General features: G+C 38.2%; 3 protein-coding genes across 8 annotated transcripts in view; 1 reads left to right on the top strand and 2 right to left on the bottom strand.

Moving 5' to 3' along the window:
* The first annotated feature begins 2146 nt into the window (after nt 1-2146).
* LOC120418682 (biogenesis of lysosome-related organelles complex 1 subunit 2) lies at nt 2147-3535 on the top strand. 6 transcript variants are annotated; one of them, XM_039581144.2, is made up of 4 exons: nt 2216-2280; nt 2760-2854; nt 2943-3271; nt 3328-3535. In XM_039581144.2, exons 3-4 carry the CDS (start codon nt 2975-2977, stop codon nt 3454-3456), a joined length of 426 nt encoding a protein of 141 aa, XP_039437078.1. In that variant the 5' UTR covers nt 2216-2280; nt 2760-2854; nt 2943-2974; the 3' UTR covers nt 3457-3535. The 6 variants fall into 6 exon arrangements, with proteins under 6 accessions (XP_039437079.1, XP_039437074.1, XP_039437078.1 ...); XM_039581143.2 differs by having other exon boundaries at nt 2931-3271; XM_039581145.2 differs by lacking the exon at nt 2760-2854 and having other exon boundaries at nt 2147-2280; nt 2955-3271.
* LOC120418683 (immediate early response 3-interacting protein 1) lies at nt 3492-4071 on the bottom strand. Its single transcript, XM_039581146.2, has 3 exons — nt 3842-4071; nt 3672-3779; nt 3492-3609 (listed from the first exon to the last, which is right to left on the bottom strand). The coding sequence occupies exons 1-3, from the start codon at nt 3927-3929 to the stop codon at nt 3554-3556; spliced, it is 252 nt and encodes an 83-aa protein (XP_039437080.1). The 5' UTR covers nt 3930-4071; the 3' UTR covers nt 3492-3553.
* Nucleotides 4072-13094: 9023 nt separating this feature from the next.
* Nucleotides 13095-22166, bottom strand: part of LOC120418653 (tyrosine-protein phosphatase non-receptor type 61F) — a 148223-nt gene continuing 139151 nt past the window's right edge. The window contains exon 8 of the mRNA XM_052711074.1: nt 13095-14299. Coding sequence (XP_052567034.1) covers nt 14275-14299 — 25 coding nt within the window. The 3' untranslated portion in view covers nt 13095-14274. The remainder of the gene's footprint in view (nt 14300-22166) is intronic.

The following is a 22166-nucleotide window of genomic DNA, read 5'->3' as shown; positions in this document are numbered from 1 at the left end:
TTGAGGAAAACGCATTTGAATGTTGAGCATCATTTAACAATTCCCATTTTAATATAAAAGCAAAGAAGATGTTCTAATGATAAAAAACCGATGAAAAACGTTGCTTTTATCAATTTTGATCATACACATTCAATAAAACATTTTTTCCGTCATTATACAATAGTTTATTATGATTTTTTTTTCATTTTAAAATCGAACTTATAGTTTCAATGATATCAAGATTTCAAAAAATGAGGGCTATTAGATGACACCGAGTAAAACTATTTTCCTGCACTTAATTAAAACAACCAGCAGTTCAATCTACAAATTCAATAACAAAAAATGCAAAATTTGCTTTTCCTTGCCTATAACTTGAAATTAGATTGAAAATTTTGTTTTTGAGATCATTCATAAACTAGGTGGGCACTATTTTTGATTTATAAAACAATCCTTTAATTATATAATTAAGATTTGTAGACATTGTTACTAGCGATTTTCTGCACACTTGGTGCAATAAAAAACATACCTGGCTACAATGCCAGGTGATTAGAAGATTAGAAGTTTGACGTATCCAAAGATCGATTTAGCAAACTTAGACCAGTCTCCCTATTTAGGGTCTCTACTTGCGACCCATCGGAACCAGTCACTGATGTCTGACGGTCATATCCGGAACCTATTAGCTTCACTTTAACTCAGGTTTCATTGATTTTAAAAATGATTTCACACCAGTGCAAACTATAAAAAAGTCAAAGTAATTATGTCACAGACATAACCGGAATGGCGTAGACTACGTAAAGTTTTGAGATGTGGACATAGAGTTTTCCATATCTTAATTTTGAAGAATTAGCTAGATACTTGAAATACATTAACGGCATAAGATCGTAAATGGGAGATGGACCCCCCAACAAGACAGAACTTACACACTCCAGTCAACTCAATCGGACCGCTACTGCCATGTAACCATACTTTGAATGTGTTGGTAAATCTTTGACTAGAAAGCCTTATTTAAACAATCGAAACATCGAATGGAGGAGAGAAGAACGAAAAACGATTTTTTCGCGAACCGAATGAAAGTTTGGTAGCATGTGGGGGAGAGAGAGGGGTTGGGGGGGAGCAGCCTCAGAAAGCTGTGCAATCCGTCACCCCCGAAGACCAACACTAGTTCCTGAAAGGCATTTCACCGACTCATCACGGGTGGGACGAGGGACGGGGGGTGAGGCAACTCCGAAGAGTTGGGAAGTCCTCACCCCCTTCCTGATTGTTTCACAACAACGACCCACGAGAGGCAACTGTTCGGCGAGACGGCAGCAGGCGCGTGCCTCGTCCCGGGTGGGACGAGGGACGGGGAGTGAGGCAACTCCGAAGAGTTGGGAAATCCTCACCCCCTACCACGAAAGATCCAAACGGTCCGGCCATCGAGAAGCAACTGGCTGACGGTGACGACGAGAAGGCGTTGCGCGCTTCTTTTGCAGTTCTGGTCCCTCTCTCTCCTGCTGCTGCTGCTCTGGGCTGAGCTTTCCTGCTGCTGCCGGTCCGACGTCTGAGACGTGAATGATGGTCTGAAATCTGGCGCAGTTTCTTATATATGTTTTTGGGCCCACTACTTCCCCTCCTTTTTCGCGACCGGTACCGGTCGCGCTGCTTGTGTAATTTTCCCCTCAAAATAGGTACTTGACCTTCCCGTCCGTGAGTGGGAAGCGCTCATTTTGCTTGCAAAATCTCTGCATTTTGAAAACATTTTAAAACATTGAGTTGTTGCAATAGTAAAACTATTTTGCCAACATTGAAAATTAAATAACAAATTGCTGAATAATTTTCGAATCGAATGGAACCAAAATCGTGCCGATTCGATTTGAGGGAAGGACGATATAAGCGATTGACGGATGACGCAATATTCCAGGGCCTTCGGCCCGGGTTTTTTGGAATGACACCCCAGTACCTTCGACAAAGACGTAAGTCTACGTCAATATTTGCTGATTTAACCTTCAAAAAAAACGTTGGAAATGTGTGAGAGATAAAACCATTCAATTTTTACATTAAGCTTTATTTGAACCTTTTGAACCAACGATATTTTATTTGCTTAAATTTGTATCAGGCCAAGGAAGGGTTTCTCGAATGAAGCACAACATTGACTTTCCACACTGATATCTAAACTGTACGTAGATTGTGGGTACTTTCAACTAGCTGTGTAAACTGATTTATTTTTCAATGTCGTCTCACATCTTCATTATTGTGCGCTCCAAACATATCGGAGGAAAACAAACATAAAATAACAACACGAATTTAATTTTGGAATTTTTGGTAAGCAGCATGAATTTTTAAATAAAATTGTTGCTTTATTGCTGAGTAGGCCCATTCCCTGGCAAGGTCTGGTAAAAAGACGGTTATAGGAGATAACAAGGTTAAAAGTAATCCACCAACCTAAAAAATGGAAAAGTGAAACAATTGTATTCGACGGAGAGGTTGTAGCTTTGTCGTACTCTGCCGAAGTACATCCTGGAACATCTGACACAAAGGACAACATCAGCGCCTGCAGTCACTCATCATCCTGAGGCATACGACATCCAGCGGAAAAGTGTCCTATATGTAGTTGAGAGAACGTCTTGTTTGAACAACTTTCCGCTGGAAGTGAAAAAAGAAACCATCCATACCAGTTTTTAAACGTTTATTTCTTAATAAGCATTAGCTTTTTTCAGTTTTTGATGTTTGTTACGTGTTATTTTGGCCAATGGTAGCTGAGGGTGTTATTTCGGATCCTGTAGAGTTAATGTCCATTTTAGGCATTCACATCCAACCAATCGGGTTCCTGTTGTTGTATAAAATACGTCCATCGGAGCAATTAAAGGCGTTCTTATTTTAATCACCCATCAAAAAGGTTCTGATCTTCAATACCAATAATTAAAAAATAACATTCTTTGAAATCACTTTTGATTGAGAAACCTAAATTAAAGATTCAACGATAGCAAACTTTTCAGTCAAACTGGACCCACTAGTGATGGACGACAGCGATTACGGCGTCACGGACTCGCCCAAGCGGGGTCCCACCCTGTCCACGTCGACTTCGAGCTTCGAACCGTTCGACGCCCACGATCCGAACCTGTCCCGGCTGGCGACCAAAATGTTCCAGAAGACGGGCGAGTACATCTCGGCCGAGCTGAGCTCCACCGTGGACGATTACAAGCTCATCGAGAACATGAACCGCGCCATGATGGGCAAGGTGGCAGAAATGAAGCAAATGTCCGAATCTATCGGCGTTAAGAATCAGGAGCTCAACCGGAAGTACGAGGAGTTGGTGAGTTGGTTCAAGGATAGCTGAAGCATTGCGTTGAATAACTTGGCTCTTTTTAGCAACCATTGCTTCAAAAAATCGACGATATTGAAGCAACTGTAGATAAGCTGGAAGCCGCTGCCTATCAGCTGGATTCGTACACGATTCGGTTAGAAAATAAGTTCAAAGCTTTGAAGGCCAAAAAGTAATTTTAAGTTCTTTCTTAGCAAATTTGTGATCGATGCATGAGTCATTACATTTATTTATAATACAAAACATTCAAACCAATTCAAATGAGTACATTCATTATCCTAGTAATAATTTAAATATTATTGCTACAAGGTTTAGAAATATCAGCGGAACTGGAAAGAAACGAACAAAATTAGTATTATACAAATCCGGATATCATGTTTATGGAACTTACTTTTGGCAACAGTTCGAATGGATCGCACCAGGTTCAGCACCTGTGCCTTCACCGAGGGCGTTTCGCCAAATCCGTGCACCTGGGCGGCCGAAGAGGCACCCCAACCGACTGAAAAGCAACAATTAGGAGTTTAATTTGCATCTTGAAGAAACCCTAAAAAGTGTCCTTACATTTTGCCAGGAAACGTTCCTCATGAAGGATGCAGACCGCGTTCAAACACAGCAGCGACGCCTCGATCAAACTCCACAGCGTAAACATTGTGGAAAAATGCTGTTTTCAACGGAAAACTTGCTCAAAATGTTATAAATCTAATAAAATTTAATTGTTTGATTTAGGGAAATAAACAAAAATGCATCGCGCACTGATTTGTCGGCAGGAAAACAGTGCGAACCTCTGACGTTTACGCGAAACGTCATCTGCGTGGACGAAGTCGAGATGCGTAACGCCATTACGCCAGGTAACGGGTGAGGATTTCAGTCAATTTCTTGACATATTAAAATAAATGTGTAAACGCGAACACAAGGGAGCGTTCTTTTATTACGTAACGCGAAAAATCGGACTTTTAGACCCCCTCGTAACAAAATGTCCATACAAATTTTAAAAAAATTGTATGGAGCGTAACACGGCCTCCGACCCCCCCCTCCCCCCCTACTGCGTTACGTAATAAAAGAACGCTCCCCAAGCAAACAAAAAGTTTTTAATCGTTCATTTATTACGAGAATATTAAAAGAAGATATCTATAGTTTTTTTAAATGTCCTATAAACAATTATCTTTCATATGTTTACAGAACCTTGTAAAAAAAACCTAGATATGTAACAAAATTGGTATAAAGAAGTCTGATATTTGGCACCATGAAAAAAGAGTTCTTTTCCGACATTTTGAGGAGTTCACCGAAATATTTCGTTGAGGTGTCCAGAGCATCGTTTTTTTTTTGAAAATTTTTATTTATTTTATTGGATATTTCTTCAGAAAAGCCGCTAAAAATCAATTAATTCATGTACATGAATTACATTGAAATTGGGTACTAAAGCCCTGTGTCAATTTTTATGAACAACGGTAAAAAACAAGATTGAAAACCATTTCTGATCACTTTTTTTTATTTAAACATAAAAAAAATGATTGACAAGACAACATTTTTTCGATGGATCAACTATGGTCCCCTTGGAACGAACTGTCAAGTAGAACCTTTTCTGTCAAGAAGGGCCGTGAAGTAAATTTTTCAAAATTGAATTAAAAATCCATTTTAAATCCTTTGCGGTCGTTTAAAAGGTCATTTTACTCAGAAAAATAAGCTCTATCGCTGTAATCAATAATATCAGCAATCTAAGCTTCATTTTAGGACCCAATTACCCCAACATCAAGGCTGGAAGAACCAAGATGACCAAATAAAAATCTTTTCTTTGTACAGATTTTGATGAAAATACAGCAACACATTGCCCAGATATAAATTTGAGCATTGACAATGCTAAACTGCTCATGTTCGCATAAATGTCCCATATGCAAAAAAAACAGCAAGTTAAGGCTACGTGTTTCGCGAAAAACTGGATTTCCTCCTGATTTCTAGAACAAAGTACTGGAAGTTACAGTCTTTTTTGAAAGTGCACACGATTTTGAACCAAACTGCATTAATAACTCAAAAGCGATGAAAATGCATATGAGACATTTATGCGATCAGGGACAGTAAACTTAGAGTGTTTCAGTAAAAAGTTATTTATCAACTAATAGGTTCCCGAAAATGTTTTTTTAGAGGACTAGACTAGAACTAGGTTTTCCATCTATTTTCAGCTACTTTTCTGAAGAAATAAATATCTTTTGAAATCGAAAAAATAAAAAAAATAAAGTCGCTCTAGCCCCCGACGAAATATTTCGATGAACCCCGAAAATGTCGTGATAGAGCCCTCCTTTTATGGTGCCAAATATCAGACTTACCGGTTTGCCTTCCTCACCTTACTGAGGAAAGGCTGTAAATCAAATTCTGAGCAAATGTCTGTGTGTGTGGATGCTGATCAAAAAATTGTCGCTTGATTATTTTTATGATTGATTACAGTTCGAAAGATTGTAAAAAGGGTGGTTTTTGTAAGAAAACCCGTCATGTTAGGGTAGACTAGTCATCAAGGAGACACGGGGAACAATGATAAAATGGCTCTCACAAGTAGTAGTTTCAACCAATCAGGTTAGTATTTGGGTAACAATGAGACACTTTAATTTTTCTTTATTGAACTTTGCAAAATCTATGGAAATCTTGTAAAACATGAATTGGAAGTGTTTTCTGGCATATTTATTGAGTTTTAACCTCGGTTTTAACTTTATTTAACCAAAAATATATACTGAAATAAAAAAAAGTACCAAATTCCTGAATTCTAGGAATTTTGCCACTTTTCCTTAATTGGGTACTAAAGCCCTATGTCAATTTTTATGTACAACGGTAAAAAACACGATTAAAAACCATTTCTGATGACTATTTTTCATTTTAATGCAAAAAAATTTTTTTGGCTAGACAACATTTTTTCGATGGATCAACTATGGTCCCCTTGGAACGAGCTGTCAAGTAGGAGCTTTTCTGTCAAGAAGGACCGCGAGGTTAATTTTTCAAAATTGATTTATAAATCCATTTTATACTCTTTGTGGTCGTACAAAAGGTCATTGTACTCAGAAAAAATAGCTTTATCACTGTAAACAATAATATCAGCAATCTAAGCTTCATTTTAGGACCCAATTTGTAATCGGGTTTTTTTTGGATTACTTAATAGAGTAATCTACGTGCGCATGTATTGCGTGTACGTACACGAAAAAGATTGAGGTTAAATTTTGTCCGGACAGCAAAATCAAATGGTGCGCTAGTGTGTGTACGCGAAACGTCATAAAGCTCTATAAGGAAAGGAGGCAAAATTCCTAGAATTTAGGCATTTGGTACTTTTATTTTATTTTAGTGTAATGTTTTTTTTTTAAATATAAGTTATTTGGTATAAATATATGGATTTTACGACATATAAATACTTTTTAGAATACCTTTTGTTAATTAAACTCACTCAATCACCTGCAATGGAACAATACAAAAACATTATGTTTTAATAGAAAATAATAGATTTTCGTAGAGTGTCTCATTGTTCCCCAGCTGTCTCATTGTTCCTGCCAAGTGCGTCTACAATGAGACAGTTGAAGAACTCTGGCTGTAGAACGTCAGATCGATCTCATGTTTTGGTCAATGTTAGAACACATCAAAAGAAACAAAATGAAACAAAAAACTCCTTAAGAGGCAGTATTAGTAGATTTTGCTCGGTTTGTTCTAGAGGTCATATCGAAGTGCTCCGATTTGGATGAAACTTTCAGCGTTTGTTTGTCTATGCATGAGATGAACTCATGCCAAATATGAGCCCTCTACGTCAACGGGAAGTGGGTTAAAACGGGCATTGAAGTTTGAGGTCCAAAAAACATGAAAATCATAAAATTGGTACCATTTGCGTAAAATTTGATCCATTTCAGCTCTCTTAGAAGCATTCGAAAGGTCTTTTAAAGCACTTTAAAATGTGCCATATACATCAGATATTGGTTTGACTTTTTTCCCATAGCTTTTGCAAATTATTGTTAAAAATAGATTTTTTTAAAACCTTAATATCATTTTGCAACAGCCTCCAACACCCATACTCTTATGGGTCAAAAGAAAGGTAATTTTATGGACTATAAGCCTACGGAATTAACTTTTCGGCCAATCGCAGGTTTTCTCATAAATTTTATGCCCTGTAGGCATTTTTGGTCTCAATTTTGATATATTCGTAATTCTTGGAAAATTACACGTTAGTTCGAAGTACTGGAGATGCAAATTCTAGAATACAGTACTTGTTCGGTAACTGGGCTGAGAACGTAGCCCAGTCACCGAATGCTGCTCGTTAACTGGGCTGAACAAAAAATAACGAGGGGACCACCAATGCATAATTATTTTCCAGATGAAATATAAAAATGAAAGTTACTCAGATTTATTTACAATGCATACTTTTCATATTACTTTAATTGAGACTTTGAATTGAATAAGTGTTTGAAAATAGTAGTTTATGCAACAAGTTGCAAAAAGATGATTTTTTCAGCACGAGTCGTACATTTATCCAACGAGGTTCACCGAGTTGGATAAATACGAAGAGTGCTGAAAAAATCGAGTTTTGCAACGAGTTCCATACAACATTTTTTGCAATTCCAAAAAACACACACTGAGTGAAATTTTATGTCAAATTTTCATGTATTTTGTCAATAAATCGTTTAAACCAAAAAAATGTTGAAAAGTGATACTTTTCAAAACAAGTGCTGAAAAGAAGAACTTTTCAGCATTTCGACGGTAACATTTCAAAAGGCATCATGTACATTTTGACACTTTCTGGGTTATTGCATATTCTGAAAGTACTCCTAATAGGCTACCTCTCCACCAAAAATGAGCAAAAGTTACTTCAGTAAAGTCCGTATAATCATGATTTTAAATAAAGTAACATAAACAAAATCTCTGCCATCAGCAGTCCCTGTTTATATAGCCCTGTAAACCTGTCAAACAAAAGACAAAATGAACCTCGTGACGAAAAAAAAAGCAACATGAACAAAGCGCCATGTACATTCGGCGAAGAAAAACGAATCATAACAAAGCGTCCCCTTCAATGACAGCAGGGTGATATAGACGTTGGTGATTTCAAAAGAAATTATGTTTATTTTTCTCAAATAAAATTACGGAACTGATGTTTTATTGAATTTGGATGATCAAGTATCAATAAAAGTAACGTTTTTCATCGTTTGTTATCATTAGAACATCTTATTTTGCTTTTATATTAAAATGGGAATTAAAAATGGATGCTCAACATTCAAATGCGTTTTTCTCAAAACGCATGGTTTGTACATGATGCTTTTTGAAATGTTGGCGTCGATTTATTTTGAAAAGTGTTGCTATTCGATTCTGTTATTTTTGGTACAGAAAAGTAGGCTATTTCGTCGTTCAAGAATGACAGGAAAAGTAAGTAGTTTCACGATGGAATAGAGGAGAAAACCGTGACGTCAGAAATGAACTCAAATCACTAAAAGTTCATTTTGTGAGTGACTTTAACATTTTGGCCTAGTTTGACAGCTACCTCGTTCCCAGGTTTTCTGTGGGAGAGAAAAGGAGGCGAATACTTTATGAAAATCATACCTGTCAAAATTCCTAGCCTCAAAATTTTGTCGCGAGTTGCTTTTCTCCTCTATTGCAAAAAGTTTTTTTATTGATTTAACATGATTTTTGCATCCATTAACCCCTCGGTCATTTCGGTTTGTTTTGGTTATTTGACGTTTGTCTGCTTTTTAACTGATGGGCTAAAGTTAAAAAGCAACCCAGTTAAACAACGCACAGTTACCGAACAACTACTGTGCTAAAATACCATTTTTGCATGGACAGCTTTTCAAATTTGTATGGCCAAACCTATTACGCCAACCAGCTTCTTTTGTCATAGGGAAGGCCCCTACAAAGAATAAGGCAAATAAAAAAAATACAAAAAATTTAAAAAAAAGGCTGAAATTGCTCTAATCTAACCATGCATAGATTCAGCCAGTCCGATAAAAGCATGCTGAACATTCTTAGGGTTAGATTACACCTCTCCAAGATTAGCCGAGAGTGAAATACGGTTAGCCCTACTGCATCATGTTCACAGAGCGTTCTGTGAACGGATCACATTTCACAAAATCTACAGGGGAGGAAAGATGCGTGGATATACCGACGACACGACAAGCCACTCGGGTCCAAAAAGTGGGTACCAAATCGGCTTACCCCTCCGTTTCCTCGGGAACTGGAAATGTCAAAGTGGAAACGTCAAAAAAAAGTTCAAAAGAATCTTGTATTTGGCAGCACTGGCTTGGTGACGGCGAGAAATGTCATTTTGACAGAAAAAAAATTATTATTTTTTTCGTGATCAGCCTTCTTCGGCCACCAGTTACTAGACCTGGGAGAAACGTGACTTCCTGCGGCCTCCGTATGTACCGGGGCCACGTCTAGTACCATTGGCCAACCTACGATAGCGTACCCACCACCGGTCAGCTCAGGAACAGACATCACCGTCTTTGATACGAGGCCGCGCGGTAGCGTAGTGAGCCGAGTTCTTTCCGCTCCGATATTAACGAGTTTCCATGGTTGGCCATGCTGGAGTACGAGATTTCCGGGGGAGCGCAAGTTTAGCTGGTCAACAACCGGTACGTAGTCATGGCGGCACATTGAGTGGATGGGGAAGTCGCAAGAAGGAGGAAATGCTGTAAGTGCTAGAATTTGGTACAACTTCTTGATATGGATTTTCTTTCCACTTATAGATTCAGCGTAGTACGACAACATTACCAAGATCGACTGCATCGAGCAGGGCGGCGGGAAAATTTGTGCTGGTCCACCGGTGGACGTGGACTTGGAGGAAAAGATCTCCCACCCGAAGTACAACGATTTTTTGCTGCTACGGATGGCTCGGAACGTTCTGTAAACTGCCTGTATTTCTGCCGTGGCCGAACATGGGAGTTCGGTGGCCAGTGACGTAAATTTTGTAACCGGATTCGGGCGCACGCTAAAGAGCAGCCGGAATCCAATCAAGCAGAAACTGAGCACCAACGAAACAGCTGTGCGCCGACGGAGACCAAGGATTCGTGCCACGGAGATTCAGGTTGTCCGTTGATGAAGCTGAAGAAGATTTGGACGCAGGAGGGCGTGACATCGTACGGGAATCACTGCGGCCTCGAGGATTGTACCCGGATTTACTCGAGGGTGCTCGCGTACATGGACTAATTTTATTGTGGTCGTAATAGCGAGTCTTGGTGGTGGTGTTGGAATGGTCGTAGGAGTTCAACCTTCCGTTACAAACGGTATTGCGTGACCTCCTGTTATGTGCTGCAGTTCAAACATATTAAGCTAAGCAATATAGATTTCATAAAAGCTCAAACAAGTAAAGTGCAACAGCAATGATGAAATTATTGAGAAAACGATTTACTTTTTTATTTAGACTCAGAGCTCATTACAATGATTCTGACCTCTTCTGCCTCTACTACCACATCCAGATCAAAAGCGTCGTAGTGACGTAGCCCATGCCAGCCGCAGGTAAGCCTTCTTGCCGTTCAGTGGCATCATGGTATTGGTCTTGGTCACCTTGATGTCACACAGTTGCTCTTCCGCGGCCTAAACACCCAGCTAGTTCGGTTGGTCATCATCGATGAAACTTCCAAATTAGCAAGATATTGCGATGTTCCTGCGAGTGCGTTCTGGAACCGGTTTGACAAGAGCTATGCCTAATATTTTGAACGCCTAAATCGTGCTTGGTACGATTCAGAATGTTGCTGGAGCACTTCCGCGCCAATCTTGTCCACACGACAGCCTTGCATCTGGAGAAAAGCGGCCGCATCAAATACAACCACAAAAGTGGCCACTTCCAGATCAACGCAATTGGTCAAATCGCCTCGCAATGCTACTGCACGCACGACACCAGGTGCTGAAGACGACGCTCAGCTAGATTGAACTTTTTCGCGTGTTTTCGTTGTCCGGTGAGTCTGGAATCCGCGAGGAGGAGAAACTCGAGCTGCAGAAGCTGATGGAGCGGGTCCCCGTCTGCTTCGTGCCATCTACAAGATCGTCCTACATCGCGAGTGGGCCCAGCTGGCGGACAAGTGTTCAATGCTGTGCAAAATGATCGATCGGCGCATGTGGCAGAGCATGCCCCCGTTACGCCAGTTGCTAGAATAGATCGAATAGAAGATAGAAAAAAAACTTCCCGTGGGAGCGGCTGTACAATCTGGAAGCGGACAAGATTGGTGAGTTAATTCGCGTTGCTGAAGCTGGACAAGACCATCTGCAAGTACGTGCATCAGTTTCCAAAGTAAGAGATGTCCAAAAGTTCGTCGGCGAAGGTTCCCGATTGGTGCGCGAACTTGCCCCGTTGATCATCTTCATGGACGAGATCGAATCCATCGCAATTCTACCGTCAATCCAAAGGTTTAATAAGCCGGACCAATCAACGCGAAGTCGTTTCGAATTTGGATTGAGGTCTTCTGCAGGACAGTTCTTATTCTTGCAACGGAAGTTGTAGCAGAATTGGATGAAAAGGTCAATATTTCTGCCCTTGATGAAAGCATTACTGTGAGACCCGGCTTAAGACCCAGCACTATCATTGCCTTGGAGGATGCAGGGTCTTTGCGACGGTTCCAAAACCCGACACGATAAGCTTATTCCCCTCTGGTTGCAGTCCAATTCCCTTCATCCTTTTCGGAGCAAACACATTCGTCACAACTACAGGTAGACCTGATAGGCCTCTGGTGTAACTTTCCACTTTCTTTTTTCTGCTTTTTCATCAAGGTCCACGGCCGGACACATCATTCGGCGACGAGGATTCTTCAACAACCCGGAAGTATGGAACTTCTCAAGCAAGCCCTGCTCCTGCTGATCAAGCTAATTGAGAAGATTGATCCACAAGTTCCTGTTCAAGCTTCACGTACGGCCCGGAACACAGACAGACCTACGACTGGTGGTTCCGTCGGCACTAAGCCCTTTTCAAGCGGTAGGCGACCAAGCTGGAGAATGCGGCCTTGGCACGGTTCTTGGTAAGGAAACTCGATTTCCGGTGCTACGAGCAGCACTGGAACATCATCCTGTCCAAGCTTCTTTGCTACTTAAGTCCTGCCCAAGCTTCCTTGCTACTTAAGACACCCTCAAGCGGATCTTCGACTCTCAAACATCCGAAAACAGCCTGCAGCTGGAAAACCTCCAAGGCGGATTTTCTGTAAGCGGCTGTTTCATTCCGGTCCACGACCACACATCAACAACCAACACTTCTCACATCCCGTTCCGTTGGCCTCAGTCAAACCAACTTGGTTACCGTGGCCAAGCGTTAATATTCCGATATCCGGTCTAGCCGAGACATCTTCCTTTCGCTCTATCCCATACAGTCCAGTCCACTCGGATTACGTCGTACCCGGCCAACACCGCAAAGTGGCCACTCTTCCGCGAAGGCGCACTGATCGTCCTCAAAAACAATCAACAAAAAAACAGCTGATTCCAATCCAACATAAATATTTACAAGCAAGCAGTGCTGCGAAAAAAGTTTATTTTACGAAATAACGAGGGGTCCTTCAATTTTACCGTGACTTTGGACATTCACGGTTGTTTCACGGTTCACGGTGAGGAACACTTTTTGCGAAGGTTTTTCCACCGAGTGTCTTGTCGTGTCGTCGGATATACCGTGCCATACGCTCCAGTTTGTAGTTTTATAAATTTTATGTATATTGTATAAGAGTAAGAGTTGTGGCCAAATCAGGAATGTTTACTACTTTAATGTTACTTACCTTATCATTTCATGGATTATTTTTATGTTTGCCCTAAAATAATCAGTAAACTAGCATTGTTCCAGCACCAAAAAGAAACTAATAAAAATGATTTTAAGAAGAAAACAAATAGCTTTGTATGTATTCATGAGACCAGATTTATTTCATTACCATTTACAATAAGATTCATTTCCTTTTCACTGATGGTAGCTTGCTGCCAAGCCCTTATCCGCTAAAATCCCTTAACCAATTTTACGCTACACTACAATGTTCGTTTCTTTCGCAAATCCACGCGTAGAATGAAGAACAAAAACCGTTCGATTAACAGATGAAACTCAGCCGTGCGGTGTGTAAAAACAACAAAAACTGAAACGTTTCTACGCAGTTAAACTGCCCACCCTGCCTTCAACAATTCAAACATTCTAAAAACGACAACCAAAGGTTGTGAAATTGATCAGAATAATGAGAAACAACTTAACAAAACAGAGCTTATTCAGCTACATTTAATTTATCAAACACTCTCGCTCTAGTAGTTGAGAGCTTTTGCAGTTCGATTATGAGGTAAACTATGTTTGCTTATGCCCTAATTCAAATCCATTCTGTTTTCTTCTCTTTTCTAGTGCTTTTTCACTGCTGGCTAATTTCCGTGGAAAAAATACTCGTTTAAGCTTAACCCTTAACCCTTACTTTTGTTCAAATGTGTTGTAGGAATATTGTTTCGCTCTATCTCTACTTTCCACTCACTTGTTCGATGAGAATTTTGTATTGTTCTTGGATAAGAGTAGTAGTTAGATTGGTTGTTACAGTTCAATGGTGTGTGTGTGTGTCTAAGTTACAATTAGGTTGCACTTTTTTGTTTGTGCTAGGAGTGAGACTGACGTTTTTTGTTTGCTCTGCGTAAAAAGTTTAAAAATTATCCAGTCTTTGATTTCTATGTTGGTATGAAGCAAAAAAGAGGGGGTTTCCACTTTTCCTACTTAAATTTTATGCGTTTTTACACCATTTTCGGAACATTTTTCCACCCTAATTCTATGTGATTCTTCCGTGTTTGTGCCTTACGTATGTTATGTTATAGCGTATAAAGTCTCGTAGTTCTAATTGGCTGCTGCTTTCTATTGTATTCAGTTGCTCTGTTGGAGTAGTTTCTAGTAGTATTCTTCTTTTCTTTTTGGGAAGTGCAAATGGTGAAACGGCCGTTGGTGCGACCTCTCTGCTGCTGTTCCAAGTTCCATATTTTGTTTGCCGGAATCAGAATTAGGCCACCGTCGTTCAAATGTAACATATGAAGTAAATCTTCCACGGTATTTGCAAATATCATTTTTCCGTCTCCATTTGTTTCCTGGAAGAAAGTTTTATTTAATGAAACAAATCAACCAAAACGTCACAATTTGTTTTAAGGAAAACAGCTTTTTCTCTGTGTGTAAACTGTTAAACTAAGCTGCTAATATTTGAAGAATTCAGGAATACCCATTACTGATATGACTCCTTGAGCTGTGATATTACATCCAAAGTTAAATAACGAGGGGATAGTACTCACGAAAAGAAACGTGAGGAAAGTACTATTTTGCGAGAGTAAAGACCACTCGCGTGTTCATTCGTTCATTGAAACAGTTCATCCTATTGAGTGGCTTATATGGACAAATGACCAATGACCACTTGGTCATCGAACCATGGTGGCCCATACGGCAAAGGCACGGTTCAATAAGGTCTTAGGTTCGAGTCTCGGTGCCGGTACTTTTTTTTTGATAAATGAACTTTTTTGGAAAATGAACCCATGAGTAAAGTACTCTCGGTAAATTCGGGATTTATCCTCTCAGTCCGCACACAGTACCATTTTACTACCGCATCGTGCACCCGCAAACTCTGTTCCCAACTTTGGATTAGTCATCTGTTGAAAGGTAGTCCACACCTCAGCTAAGGATAGTAACTTCAAAGGAGGCGACCCGACTAACCCGTCAAACTACAGGCCTATCTCAGTGCTTCCTGTCTTGAACAAGGTCTTCGAGAAGCTGCTTTTTGCCAGAATCTACAACTTCCTAATCGCCACTGAACAGCTATATCGCCATCAATTTGGCTTCCGTAAGGGTTCATCGACGGAAGTAGCCATACTTGAGCTTGTTGACGAAGTTTCCAAAACACTCGATGATAAACTGTCTGCTGGCTCGATCTTTTTGGACCTCTCCAAAGCATTCGACACGATAAACCACCAAATGTTGCTGAAAAAGTTAGAGTCGTGTGGATTACGCGGATTACCGAACGCCCTTCTACAAAGCTACCTGTCCGACCGCATACAGCAAGTCGTCGTGTCTGGAATCCGCAGTGAGATCCAGTTTGTTCGTTGTGGAGTTCCCCAAGGAAGCGTTCTCGGACCGCTACTGTTTCTGATCTACGTCAACGATATGTCTAAACTGCAGCTCCACGGTAAGACCCGACTCTTTGCCGACGACACCGCCATTTCGTACGCATGCCCATCACCGGTTGTAGTAGTACAACAAATGAAGGAAGACATGGAGTTAGTGTTCAACTACCTGGAAAACAATCTTCTGGCTTTGAACCTCAGCAAAACTAAAATGATGATTTTTAGATTTCTGCATTCACAATTGCCAGAATATCCCTCACTTAGTGTACGCAACACAGTCATCGAAGAAGTAGCATGTTTTAAGTACTTGGGCGTCTACCTCGACAACCGATTCAACTGGGACAATCATGTGCGGCAAGTTATTGCAAAGTGCTCATCACTGTGCGGAATCCTCAGGAGACTGTCTAGAAGCGTCCCACACCATGTGCTCCTGAAAATCTACTTAGCATACATTCACAGCCGTTACCGATACGCCATTGCAGTTTGGGGCTCGTGTCCCAAAGTCTACTTAAAAGAACTTCAAGTGCAACAAAACCGCTGTATTAAGGCTGTCTACAAGCTACCCTTTCTACATCCAACACGTGAACTCTATTCAATGCCACAGCACAAAATCCTGCCAATGTATGGCCTCTACACACAGTCAGTCGCAGTAATTATGTACCGGATCTTAAACAACGTCAACATTCATCACAATTGGGAGTTTGAAGCTGCTATCCACGACCACTACACCCGAGGATCAACTGATTTAAGGAGGACAGGATTTCGTACTGAACTAGGAAGAAGAAGATTCAAAATCCGAGGACCAACCCTATACAACGAACTCCCGGAAAACATGAAAGAAGCACTCACAGTCAATGAATTCAAAAGAAAATTAACAATTTATACACGTGAAAATTTAAACAACTTTATTGTACGTTAGATCTAAGCGATGAATTGAATTAAAATAATAAAGTGTTACCAGCTACACACCACAACACACAACACAACACGACACAAGAAAACACAACACCCATAACATAACATAAAAACCCTTTAAAAGAACTAATGTTCACTAGGGGAATTATGGAATGCATTATGAATTGAAATGAAATAAAGATTATTATTGATGTTCTGGCAAAAAAAAAAAAAAAAAAAAACAAAAAAAAAAAAACAAAAAAAAAAAAAAAAACTTCACACAAGTTTTACCATTTAAAGTACCATTGGAGGAGGCGCATGGTTGTTCACGTGAATTTTAATAATTTTTAAATAAACCTTATTATGTGTCGAAATTCAAATGTTTTGCATGCATTAAACTTGATTTACTATAAACTGTCAAAATGTATTTTTAATCATAATTGGTAATTTTTGCTTGATACCAGGCGTCTCCATAAGCCTGTTTTTTAATTATTTTCTGAAAAACGCAACTTTTACGAATAGAATATTTTGAATCGTACATATTCTTGATAAGTAAGGTGAAACACAACTTTCTATGTATAAATCTTTCACGGGTAATCTCGATTTAAAATACAGTGGACTCTCTCGTTGTCGATTTTGAAGGGACCGTCGAGAGCGAGAGTTATCAAATTATAGAACGAAAAATCAAAGCAAGCTTCTTGAAGGGACTGAAAAATTTATTGACAGCAGGAGCAATATTGATATCGAGAAGATCGATAGCCAGAGAATCGACTGTATTTTACTTCCATACCGTGCGAATTCAACATTTCAAATTTGTCAAAAATGGGGTCGCAGAACTCCAATTAGATATCAATAATTAATCGGAAAATGATAAAATGCGAATTCGATTCCCGGATAATTTGAGGCATTCCCTGTAAATCTTTGACTCATTCGTGAAAACTGTATGCGTTATTATTTTCTAGTTTTTCTTGGTTTATGCAATTTGTATCGTGTTGTTTTCGTATATAATTTTTTTTTAACTTTTATTCGACAAATTCTTTATTTTTTGTAAATTTGTAAAAAGACGTATTGTTCAAAAAATTCAGCTTGAAATGATGATGATTTCTAGAGTTATTTTTTTTTTATTAAAATAGGACCTTTTATTAAAAAAAACTAATGTGATTCTGTGCTTCATATGTTTATAGGACCTTAGTAAATTTGGTGTCAAAGGGACTTTCACTCGAAATTGAACACTCGATTTGATGGCGCACTAAAAACTCTGAAAAAAATTAACTTTTCATCGAAAAAAAAAAAAAATATGTGAAAAAACCATACTATTTTTCGTTACTAAACTATTAATTTCACTTTGAGACATGTCATTTTAGGGGAAATCTTGGGTACAGAGAAACCTCTTTTTAAGCGGTGGCATTACGCATTTTTTGTTTCGTACCATACAATATTTGTGTAAGCTTCAAAAAGAGTTTGTAGATCTCAATAAAACTAAAAATTGCTTTAAAACCATTGCAAAAATATTGCGTCGTTTCACTTCTCAAATCTGCAATAACTCGGTTCTAACCAACTCCCAGCACCGAAATAGACATCACTAATAACCCAGAAGGGTATTTTTTCATCTAAAACTTTTTTTAATTTAGTTTTTTTGTAGCGATGTTTTTTTGGTACCGAGGGGCTCAAATCCAGGCTCGGACCAACAGAACTAGTGATCGTTTCCCTTCTGGATTCGATTCGGTTGCTTCGTAAAGGAAAGGTAGTGCATAATCACAAGCTGGACCTTATCTGACACCATAAGAGAGATAATCTATGGAATAGTTATTAAAGCAGGTATTAGACTATGACAAAAAAACATACACTTTTTGAAAGCTTGCCTGCAGTTGTTGCCAGAAACGTCAGCCTGCATACATTTTGCTTTGTTTGCGAGTTTGGTGAACTGTCAAATACGAAAAAGTGCGAGTTTGTTTGTCATAGTTAGCGCTAGGGATTTTTCGCGATTTCACGGCCGTGAAGTTTAAAAAATAACGCGAAATGCCGCGAAATTATAAAGAATTGACTGTCAATTGCTCCTTAGTGTATTTTAACATAGACTTTTCATTCAAGCAATAAAAAAATGGAAAAGGTAATGTTTACTCATTATTGAAGATACTGTTTAATACAATGTTTTACGAAAAGTTCCAGCGAAATATGGTTTGGTTATAACAAGCTAGAGATAAAACAACATGATTGAGCATTTAATAACACACGCACATTGTTTTTGTCTTTTCTTTGGTCATAAATACTTTTTCTTTATTAGATCTGATTTACATATTGTTATATTGTATCATTAGGAATTTGTTAAGCTATTTGCAACGTTTTTTTTAATTTTATGGAATTTTGAAAAAAATGTTTAATGCACTGTTCTGAATGACATTTTGTCTTAACTTTTGTGAAATACTCAAATTTTTCTTCGCTGAAAGTCATAAGCAAAATAAAGTTTTTTTTTGATTCACTGATTCTTCTTTTGGCAAATTTATTACTTAGGATGTGATCTGTTTTTAAGATATTTAAGGATGTTCCGCAGCGGAATTGGAGAGGAACAGCCCAGGACCGAGTCCCGGAGGTTTTACGAGCAGTAAAAGTAAAAAATAAGTAAGGATGTTCTTGATTTTAAAGATATTTTACCAAATTAAATTTTTAATATCTCAGTAAAAATATGATAGCTGAATCGCAAATTCTGTTAAGGCTCTGGAAGGCATAATTCCCAATCGGCCATTCAACAATTTTTTGATTAAAACATTCTGAATCAAGATTTGAATGTTTTTCTAAAAAAAAGATGGCCGCCAAATGGCCGATCGGGAATGATCAGAGACTTAGAACAAATTCTGCATAATTTCATAAAAATGATCTCATTATTTTATTGTCATGAATATATTGTGTCAGGGGTTAAATTTTGTACATATCTCAAACAACTGCTAACTTTTCCAGTAACTTTCAATTATTCTTAAATAACAATTTTTTTTTGGTGATTTTAGGCAGATTATAAATTGCCGTGAAATTGGCATGCCGGGTAATTTCAGTTACGTGGAAAATCACTAGCCCTAGTTGTAGTGTAATAGCTCCTACAGTCTAATACCTGCTTAATATAAACATTAAACATGTTATCTATCGGTTTTGTTCAAATATTACGTCCAGAGATTTTAGGGATTTCAGACCATCCCCCCCCCCCCCACGTGTCACGCACTTTCCCTATGCATTCAATGTTGAAAACATATTTTTTTTCGTCTTTTCTAAAAAAGTAATTTTGAAATTATAGAATCAAGAGCAGGGCAATTCTCACAAGGATAATAATTTTTTGTGAATTTAATGAAGGCTGCTTCCAATTTTATTTTATTTCCAACGAGTTTCATTTGAAACTTTTTGGAATTCTGAAAAATAATCTTTGAAATAGTTTATCAAAGGGAAACGCACTTGCACGATTTTCCGTCGCAGTAGTCTGTGATCACGGAAATGATTTTTTCCAACAATCGTCGAATCATTCGACTCGAAAGAAATGAGGTTTTTGCCAACAACTAACATTAATAGTAGTTTATGCAACAAGTTGCAAAAATAAGATTTTTTCAGCACGAGTCGTACATTTATTCAACGAGGTTTACCGAGTTGGATAAAGACGACAAGTGCTGACAAAATCAAGGTTTGCAACGAGTTGCTTACAACATTTTTTGGCATTTCGAAAAACGCTTCTAGAATGGAATTGTATGTCAAACATTCATGTATTTAGTAAATTCACCGTTCAAAACAGAAAAATATTGAAAATTGCTAGTTTTCGATACTAATGTTGAAAAGTTCAACTTTTCAGCACTGGTATTGAAAGGTATTAACTGTACGTTCTGTTATTTTTGGTAGGGAAAAATAGGCCGTTTCGTTTCTCGAGAAGAACAGAAAAAGTTAGCAGTTTCACAGCGGAATTGCAAAATAGTAGTTTATGCAACAAGTTGCAAAAAGAGGATTTTTTCAGCACGAGTCGTAAATTTATCTAACGAGGTTCACCGAGTTAGATAAATACAACGAGTGATGAAAAATCAAGTTTTGCAACGAGTTCCATACAACGTTTTTTGCAATTCCGAAAAACACCCTTTGGACAGAATTATAGGACAAATGTCCATGCATTGAGTCAATGAATCGTTCAAATCAAAAAATGTTGAAAAGTATAACTATTCCTAACAAGTGCTGAAAAGTTCAACATTTCAGCATCCATTTCAGTGCTGAAAAGTAGAACTTTTCAGCATTTGTTTTGAAAAGGGTTATTATTCGATTCTGTTATTTTTGGTACAGAAAAGTAGGCTGTTTCGTCGTTCAAGAATGACAGGAAAAGTAAGTAGTTTCACGACGGAATTGCAAAATAGTAGTTTATGCAACAAGTTGCAAAAAGAGGATTTTTTCAGCACGAGTCGTACATTTATCCAACGAGGTTCACCGAGTTGGATAAATACGAAGAGTGCTGAAAAAATCAAGTTTTGCAACGAGTTCCATACAACATTTTTTGCAATTCCAAAAAACACACACTGAGTGAAATTTTAAGTCAAATTTTCAAGTATTTTGTCAATAAACAGTTTAAATCAAAAAAATGTTGAAAAGAGTTACTTTTCGAAACAAGTGCTGAAAAGTTCAACTTTTCAGCATTTATTTTGAAAAGTGTTGCTATTCGATTCTGTTACTTTTGGTACAGAAAAGTAGGCTTTTTCGTCGTTCAAGAATGACAGGAAAAGTAAGTATTTTCACGACGGAATTGCAAAAAAGTATATTTTAGTGAAAGAGCACCGTTATGTAACATTAAATTTGCAATGGTCTTAATTGGCCAAACATTTTTTTTCTAAATTATGCCATATGTATAATAAAATAGGAATAAAATAGGTATAATATAACAAAAGAACACATATCCAAAAATCTGATTTAAAATATTTTTTTTGCGATTAATTTTGTTTCTGTGGAGAAATGGAAAAAAGTAGTGCTACTTTTTTTTAAGTAATCCTGATCACAACCAAAAACTTTGCTGAAGACATCGAATCAACCTTTTTTCATCGGACTACTTCGAATATCTGGCAGACATGGGCTAGATCATAAGGTATTCACATGGGCTGATGGTCGAAGTGGTTTGTTTACATTTTATCGACTCTCCCCGCAAATATCAAACTACAGTAGTTGTTCGGTAACTGGGCGTTGTTTAACTGGGCGCTCGATAACTGGGCCGTAGCTCAGTTAAAAAGCAGACAAACGTCAAAAAACCAAAACAAACCAAAATGACCAAGGGGTTAATGGATGCAAAAATCATATTCAATAAATAAACAAACCTTTTTTCAAACTTTTGTTTAATTTCAAGTTACAATTAAAGAAATATGAAAAGTAAGCATTGTAAATAAATTTGAGTTACTTTTATTGTTATATTTCATCTGGAAAATATTATGCAGCACAGTTAACGAGCAACTTTCGGTGACTGGGCTACGTTCTCAGCCCAGTTATCGAACAACTACTGTATACAAAATTGATTTCGGATCTTTTCTGGAAGCGATCCGGAAAAAGATCCGGCAGCAATTTGTACTGATTTGACGTTTGATGAGGGTGTCGAAAAGTTAGGATGTCGCAAATCTTGACAGAGAAGGACTTTCGGAACTTGCCAACTTAGCTGTGATAGGGTACGTTATCCATTAGTGGACCCCTTTCCTATAGTGGACCCTCTGAAGGGTTTTTGATGAAAAATTCAATAAAATCACAATTTCAAGCGTGTTGTTGTCTACAAATCTTTTATTTGGCATGTTCAGCATCATTTAAAACAATGTTGACTGACATTGAATTGTCCTTTTTACCAAAATAAGTGTTTTGAGTTCGACATCTGAAATCAGCCATGGCCACTAGCATTTTCATAACAAAACTGCATTTATATTTTATGATTGAATTAACCACCCAATCATTTTTTGACTGATTATTT

The sequence above is a fragment of the Culex pipiens genome, chromosome 3, assembly GCF_016801865.2.
Source record: "Culex pipiens pallens isolate TS chromosome 3, TS_CPP_V2, whole genome shotgun sequence".
NCBI classification, from domain to species: Eukaryota; Metazoa; Arthropoda; class Insecta; order Diptera; family Culicidae; genus Culex; species Culex pipiens.
Note: the sequence above shows the minus strand (reverse complement) of the source record. Positions and strands in the feature narration are given on the sequence as shown.